The sequence below is a fragment of the Akebia trifoliata genome, chromosome 14 (genome assembly GCF_017979445.1).
Source record: "Akebia trifoliata isolate Shusen 1 chromosome 14, ASM1797944v1, whole genome shotgun sequence".
In the NCBI taxonomy this organism is placed as follows: Eukaryota; Viridiplantae; Streptophyta; class Magnoliopsida; order Ranunculales; family Lardizabalaceae; genus Akebia; species Akebia trifoliata.
This window is the reverse complement of record NC_141388.1, coordinates 30,313,717-30,322,298: the sequence shown is the minus strand read 5'-3', so window position 1 is coordinate 30,322,298 and position 8,582 is coordinate 30,313,717. Positions and strand designations below refer to the sequence as shown.

General features: G+C 31.7%; 1 protein-coding gene and 1 long non-coding RNA gene across 3 annotated transcripts; both read right to left on the bottom strand.

Moving 5' to 3' along the window:
• Nucleotides 1–5,811: 5,811 nt before the first annotated feature.
• On the bottom strand, nt 5,812–7,669 carry LOC147386725 (uncharacterized). 2 transcript variants are annotated; one of them, XR_015172265.1, is made up of 3 exons: nt 7,525–7,669; nt 7,109–7,255; nt 5,812–5,929 (listed from the first exon to the last, which is right to left on the bottom strand). It is a non-coding gene; the product is annotated as an uncharacterized LOC147386725 (long non-coding RNA). The 2 variants fall into 2 exon arrangements; XR_015172264.1 differs by having other exon boundaries at nt 7,109–7,249; nt 7,525–7,665.
• Nucleotides 7,670–7,781: 112 nt separating this feature from the next.
• On the bottom strand, nt 7,782–8,582 carry LOC147386724 (protein FAR1-RELATED SEQUENCE 9-like). Its single transcript, XM_086424604.1, has one exon. It carries the CDS (start codon nt 8,580–8,582, stop codon nt 7,782–7,784), a length of 801 nt encoding a protein of 266 aa, XP_086280730.1.

Sequence of the window (8,582 nt, the reverse complement as noted above, 5' to 3'; positions counted from 1 at the left end):
GATTTAAAAAAAAAAGTCGTTGGTTTTTGGACGTTTTAAAATAATGGTGAATAATAAATTCATTTAAAAAATTATTTATATAAATTTTTGGAACAAAATCGGTATTTTACCTATTGTATCATTTGACGATAACTTGACTGTCTAGACTCCAAAAGTGGTGAATGAGTACTTTATTTTCTATAATTTTTCATTACAGATCTAATAGTATGATCAAATTCTGCAAATTAAGTCTATAACAAAAAATTATTTTTTTGTCCCGATGGGACCTTAAAATAGACATCGTTTTCGTTTTTTTTTACTATAATTCGATTTTTTAGGCTCCGAAAATGACAAGTAAATAATATATTTTATATAATTTTTTGTTATGAACCTAACGGTGTGATCGAAGTTTAAAAATTCTTACTATAGAAAAAAAATCATTATTTTGGTCCGACGCGAAAATCGATGATTTTGTAACTTTTCTGTTCAGACTCGCGTTTAAGAGTGTTTACACATTAAAGTATATTTTTCCATCATTTTGAATCTAATGGTGAGGTCAGATTTCATTAACAATGATCAGAAACATCATAAAGTTTTATCCTAATTCTCACTTTTAAGATTTTCTCGAACTTTCACTATTTGTTTTGTTTTATTTTTTTTTTCGATATATGAATACAAACTCAGGGTTTTACATGGATTTTTATTAATAACTTATTCTTTTCTTCTATTACTAGTCACTTGTAATACATACAAATTTTTTTCACCAAAATTAATAATTGTACTTTGAATGGAAAAAATATCATTTTATGATAACTTGTAAAATATGATTGAAAACATCAATTGTATGTCTCCTCGTTATTGATACTTAATCAAAATTAATAAAAAAATTAGTCAAAATAATTTTATAAATTTATATTATTTTACTATATTTTAAATGTGTCACCATTCATATTAGTTAAAATTTTAAAATATTATAACAATCAATTTACCAAGAATAACAGATAGCATAACGCCTCATCAATAAAAAAATACGTTAAGGTTGTTTATTTGTTATTCAATTTATGTTGATATCCTAGGGTCTATTAGTTACAAAAATCAGCTTCTAGAAGAAGTAGAAGTTTAGAGCCTAGAAAGTCACATCCAACAGAAGCTTGTTCATTACAAAAACACATAAGTAAAAATTAATGTTCATTTGATAGTTTTTTATTGTTGAATTATGGTAAAATGACCATAATACCCTTAATGTTGATAATGTATCTAGAATGCAAAAAATGACTAGAATACCTTAATAAATATATATATATATATATATATATATTTATTTATTTATTTATTATATATAATTTATATTAAAAAAATTATAAAAATAATTTTTTTAATTTAAATAAATTTATTAATTTTATAATTCTATCGAAATTTCAATAGCATCTCCTCTTAAAAATGGACATATAAAATTTTTCTAATAAAGAAAATACCTGCATAATACACAATCCAACATCCACATAAAAATAAATGGTGTTTTGATAATAAAATAGTGATGATGAATTGTTTTTGGTCTTTGTAGTAAGGTGAAGGGTACTTTTGAAAGATGAAGGGTATTTTAAAAAAAATGAAGGATATTTTAGTAATTTCCTTTCATTTTAAGATTAAGTTGATTAAAGATGAAAGGTATTTTGGTAATTTTCTTTTATTTTTTAATATTAAGTTTGATTATAAATTTGATTAAAGATGAAAGGTATTTTGACAAAGATGAAGAATATTTTGGAAGATGAAGGGTATTTTGATAGTCTTCTTTTTGAAAATTTGATTAAAGATGAAGGGTATTTTGATAATCTCCTTTCATTTTTAAGGTTAAGTTTAGTTGAAAATTTGATTAAAGATGATGGGTATTTTGGTAACTGCATTTGAGTCGTTTTACGTTTTTGACTTCTCGCAAAAACCATTTGAAGAAGCCTCTCTTGGGTGATTTTTATTAGGAACTACTTTTGGACTTCAATTAAAATTCGTGGGAGCAAAAAAAGTTCAAACCAACATCATTCATATGACTTTTTGACTCTTGAAGTTCAAACGAACAGGCCCTTACATTTTATTCTAATCCTTATTAATTATTAATTCAAGTTATCAATTTTTTAAAAATCACAATGGTCATATCTTTTTTTAATTTTTTCTTAACTTTTTTCAAAAATAAATCGACCTATTTATTTCAAGAATAAATCGATGATGTGCATCCATATGAAAATATTATTTTTAGGTTATTTAGTTTGGGGACAGTTAGAGGGACGTGCTGAAAACCAGCTAAAAAACAGACGCTTGAGGGACGTTAGATCTATGAAAACGGATGATGTAGATTGTGCAAAACGTCCAATCCAACTAAAGAAACTCTGTTTCTTTTATTTACAAAAAACTCCCTCCTCTTTTGTGCTATAGAGTATTAGTCCACATTGTAATCCATCTCTCTTCTCTATTCATCTTCGTCTCGACAGAACGACTGAAAAACCCAGATCTGCACGTTTTCCTTTGAACCCTTTACCGATTGGAAACCTAAGAGAAGAAGTATCACACACACACACACACACACACACACACACACACACACACACACACACACACACACTCTCTCTCTCTCTCTCTCTCGATTGACGACTTCAAAGAACTTGAACTCTCTCGATCGATCGACCTCAATCTCTCTCTCGTTCAGTCGACGGCTTCAAATCCTTGCTGAAGCTTTGGCCAATCTCTCTATCTTCTACCACGATGGTCGTCTTCTATCCCCAAAAATACAGGTCTCTCTTTCTCTCTCTCTCTCTGAAAATAGAGAAAAATTACTTATGAAAATGGACTGAATCCAATGAGAAACTAAAAATCAAGCTGAATTTTTTGTATGCAAAACATTAGAAGGTAATCCAACGATGTAGTCATTGAACCCAAAAGAATGATACATGAGATGGGTCATTGGAACTTATTTTCTTTGAACAAAGTATGAGATGTGGGCTTCCTTGGATTCTATTGTCATTTTATTTGTACTCGAAAACATGATGGTATTTGTTGTTTAATTGCATTATTATAGTATATGTGATCACCAAGGATGTATTGTACACCTAGAAAGTATCACACACTTATAAATACACAAATTGGGTGGAGTCTCTCTTCCTAGCTCTGTGATTCAAGTCGAAATCAATGGGACTTCTGCAATTTTGGGATATTAGTATAAGTAATTTTAACCCGTATACGGTGAAATCAAATAGGCATGAAAGCATGAAGGTTTTTTGTTGTTGGATTTAATTGAATTATTGAGAAGCAAATACACACTCAAAGGAAGCAAATTTGATCTCATTTCTTCACGTGTCCATGATTAGGAAGCATTATATACATGTATTTGTCTCCTTCATTAGGAACTATAATATACATATATTTGTATAATTGAGTTTATTATACAATCAGTTCAATGACTACAACAACAATCTGTACATGTTAGATATATAGAAAAAAGGAGCCTTAATCCCTGGAACATATATAGTACGTTGGCTATAGCTGTTTGTGTTACCTAGCAACAACTTTCTCCTTAGCCGCTTGAATGAGAAACACTCTTAGGTTTACTTCTTGTGCCTGTTGGAAAATCTTTGAATTAATAAAGCTTCTAAAGTCACACTAGTAAGGTTTGAGTTCCGATCCTCTTCGGCTATGTGCACGAATATACTTGTGATTTTGATAATTTTCTTGTTATTGGTTTAACTGATCTGAATTTATTATTACTTCACAAAGAATTACAATTCTCATATGGATATATATCTCTGATGCATATGGTGTGTGTCTAACAAATCAGAGGTGGTTGTATAATGGTTAATCTTCCATTGATGAATCCTTTTTGATCATTCTTTTATATAAGAACTCCTAAAATTTTGTGAAATCACTCACAATTGATTTTGTTAGGCTTGCTATCAAAATGAGCAAGTTTTATGTTGTCTTTGTAGGTAGAAAGACCGGTATATTTTTCACCTGGGAAGAATGTCACCAGTACATGGATAGATATCCGTCAGCTTGGTACAAATCGTTTTCATCGTACGAAGAAGCCACAAGGTACTTTATCAAAGATAGCCGTAATCGTGACATAGTTGAAGAATAATTCCATGAAGTAGAGGATCAATTCCATGATTTGAAGCAAGAATTCGATAAAGTGGAACATGTGGAACATGTGGAGTTAAAAAAAAATCCAATGTATTTAAGAGATTGCATGTAATTTGTATAGTTATTTTCATATTGTCTTTGTTTATGGGCATGTATTTTCTTTGAACTTGGTAGTTTTTAAGGGAATAATTGATTTTGGATCTTAATTATTTATTGTCTTTAGTCTATTTTATTTAAGTTGGACTTGATCTTGCTAAGAATTACCTCTAAGTGTAATTACTTACTCTCCAAGTTGGGATTTGATGTTACCTTGATTTAATATATACTAAGAATTACCTCTAAATGTAATTCTTCCATGATTAGTAAAGTGCTAAAAGAAGTGCAATAATTCACCACTGTTGACCCTTCACTGATAACCTCAAGTACTTGTTTCCTCCTCTATTAGTCAGTGTGAGTGTAGCACTTATATGGTCATACATAAAGCTTTTGGAAAACTTAGATGTGGCATCAAAGTGAACTCCATTTGTGGCAGCTGCTACTCCAGCTCTTCTTAAAGTGAAAAAGGCTAGACTTGTCTTGAGTTTCGCTAAAATTTTCATTAGTGACTAAAAAAGATTCTTAATCAAAACTATTAGGGAGTCTGTATGCTCATTCAATGGGAGAGGGGGGGAAGAAATTGGTGCTACCTGTCTATCAATCCAAGTTCAAATTTGTAACTTTTCTTTCTCCTTTTTGTCCAAAATTTTTATACAAATCAGTTCATTGGTCTGTATTGTCATTCATTAGTTTGTTCTTACAATTGCATTGAGTGTTTCATTAGTTCTTTTTAATGTACCTATTTGTTAGAATGTATCCCTGAGATTTTAAAACTAAAATTGAACAGTTGTGCTTGTGTGTCCAAGTGTTGTAAAAGCTTATTTCTCATCATAATGTATTCCATTAGAATGCAAAGGGTTTCTCTTAACTTAAGTGACACAATTAACATAAAATAAAAACTAGCTTTTGCATGTTGGAACGGTGGATTAAAATCTATCTGTAGAACTTTTATTATTACAAATAAAGAAGGGTGTGTAATAGGAGGTATACTAGCTTGGATGGCCACCTGTTGTATGTTGGCCAGCGTAGAGTTCTTGGCCTTCAATTCATTAATTGTCTATTATTTTCGTGTCTAGAATATAATCTGTTGAGGTGCTAATATTCATTGTTTAATTTGAATCTTGTAGGAGTTGTATAAGGTGGTAACACTGTATTTGGTACAGGGAACAACATATTAGATTGATATTGATATCAAGTAAGAACTTCAAATCCTAAATAAACCCAACAACAATCACAAACCAATTTCTTCATTTAAGCTCATAATATAGGCATTACCACCATGAACACTAAAATTGTAACCAAACCCATCAACTAAGAAAATCCATTGAAGCTACAGTTACAGACAATATAATCAATCAAACAAAATGCTCAAACACGCACACTCCAAATGCCAGATTTCAAAATTTACATAAAGTATCACTCTGAGTTATCTTGCTAAATTAACATATTTCAGAATTTTATTGTGCTTGTAGCATCTTTGAGTCATCATCTACTCTTTGCCATAGCACCACCAACACCCAATCCTTTTGCCAGAGCATCACCAACACCCAACAGAACAGCAAAACAACACTCACTGAACAGAACAACAACACCCTTGTGCATCAGCATCAACATCAGTATCAGCACCATCACCAAGTAGTTCCTTAACAATATTTGTTCAGTGGAGTTGTTAGAATCTGACTCACGTGAACTACTTATGATCAGCATTCAAAACTGCTTCAGAGACTTCCTACAATAATACAATACAACCCATGTAAAATACAAGAATTCATAAGTAATTAGCATTCATCATTTAACTTCTGTAATAAATTATCTGACGTACTATATCTACACAAACATGAGCAAGATCAAATAATTAATGGTGGATCTCACGCTTGGTTTATAGAGAATCTCCTAAAATATATATTAAATATTCTCACAATCACAAAAGCTCCTACTAGGCTAAGGTAATGGTGGATATCACCCATCTCTCCTCTTTTTTTTTTTTAAGAAACCTTTTGTTAAAATCTCATCTCAAGACAACAAAAAAAATAAATAAATAAATAAACAAGAAGAGGAAACTATGGTAAGTATCCTCAACAAAGGTAAGTACACCCTTCCTACAGGAGCTGCTACTGGGCTTCTTTGTATATTTCATTAACTCTTCAAATCTCCAAACCAGATGACAATGTCAGAATGTTTCCCAAATATTCCAAATAATGTCTTCTTTCTGTCTATTATGATCCCCTTAACTTATTTCAGTCAGTTCATTCCTAACCCACGTCTCCTCTCAGCATGTAATCAAACATGGTAAACCATACCCACTTCAATGAGCGAGGTGTGTGGAACCCCAAGAGCTACTGCTGGATGCCGGCTATTCTGCCTCAAGAACCCATACACAATGTCAATTGCAAACTTCTTGACCAATGATGATGTATCTTTCACAACTACACAAGTATGGCCCATCATGTAAGCCACTCCAACTTCCCTCGACTCAACTAGTTCATTCACCTCCTCACACACTCCCACACCATGGAATCCAACATTCTTATGCTGATTCATAGCCAATACCCCATCAACCATCTGACCCAATGGAGTTCCAACCACGGCCATATCTCCTCCTTTGACCCCACATCCACTACCCTCATCAAATTCATGCTGCAAGAACTCTTCCACCTTTGCAATCAATTGGTTCTCAAATTCATAGATGTCTCTCCTTGCATCCTTATACCCGTACCGAATTACACATCTAAGACTAGTGATCCCAATGTATGTGTCTCAATAGTTGTTCCAATTTGTATAAAACTATTGTTTCAAGTTTTCAAACAGCTTTAGAAGGTTTAAATGCAAAATAAGTGTTTAAATGCAAAATAGAAGGAAAAAAAAACTTGAAATAAGAAAAATGAACTTGTAATTAACCAACTTATACCTTTTGATTGCTTCTGTAGTGCCATTTGAACCAGACAAATAAGCTTTTAGTGCCCATCTCTGTATCCAACAAAATTTCTGCTATATTTCTTCCTCCAGACTTATTAGCAGTTGCAGTTATGTTCTCAGCATCATTAACTTTCTGTATCTTGAAAACAAACCCTTGCATAATTTAGTTTGATAGCCATAAAAGTTAACTTCAGAAGATGGGCCCAGAGAAGTACCCAAGTTGCCTTATTTGAGACTCAAAATTTAAAGATTTAGCTCTTACCAAGAAAAAGAAGAATTTTGCTTGATTTGAAAGTTAAACAGTAACGTAAAAAAAATCTGACAGTGGTTTATGTATAAAAAAAATTCCTCTACTTCTACATCTTTCTCATTGAAGTATAATGAAGGGTTTATGTATTAAGGAAGCACCTTAAACAAAAAAATCTTGATCCATGCTCAACACTTTAATAGAACCTTCTTATTCAGTTGTTTGTTGTAATTCATCCGTCCATGCATGATGTTCCCCTACGTCACCTGAAAAAAGAAAAAAAACAAGCATGTGATGTTCAACTCAAATTATAATTAACATCCCACTAAATTTATAATTCATATGATAAACATGAAATTACTTACCTTGGGTAGATCCAATTTTCTTTTTATTAGGATTTTCAGGACAAATTCGTTTGTCATGACCGAACTTTAGATATAATGCACATTTCCTTTTTTTTCTTTTGTTGGGCCAATTCAATACTGTTCTTCAATCTACCAGGATTGAGAATTTTTTCTTTTCCCTTTTCATCTTTCTTCCTTCCCTTCGTATGAGAGATATTGAGATCCAAAAGTAATACTTGGGAAAATTGAGCTTTATTATTCGTAGACTTTCCACCTGAATCAATTGTAGGATCTGACATTACACGAGGTGCAAGTTCACTAAGTTTTTTACACATTTCATCGTAATTATCCCGTAATAATTTGAATCCTTCGATTGAAGATGCAGCCATACATGCTAATTTAGTACCGTATTGACACAGATATTCAAGTCTCATTGGTTCAGACTGTTCTTTCTCATCACCCATTATAAGTGAATCCTTCATTCTGAAAGTGCGATTAGCTTCTTTCGTCCATCTTTCCAAAATAAAATGAGATGGTATAAAATCAATGTCATAACGAAGAAAAACTTTTAGAAAATATCGACAAAGTATGCCCATAAATTCAAAGTTCTTGCATTGGCATGTACCCTTGTATGTTTCCAAATTAAACTCAACCATAAACTCCTCGGGCACACCAAACTTATTTTTCATAATATGCAATCGATATCCATCATCCATTACTCGTTCTTCTTCAATTTTATAATTTATCACATTCACCCATTCATTACTGAATTTTTCAAACAAATTCATGGTGTACACATTTGCCGCATTCTTCAGAAGTAATTCATTATCTTTGACACATCGAAACCTGTGTTCTGAATGAAAATCTTCTTTCAT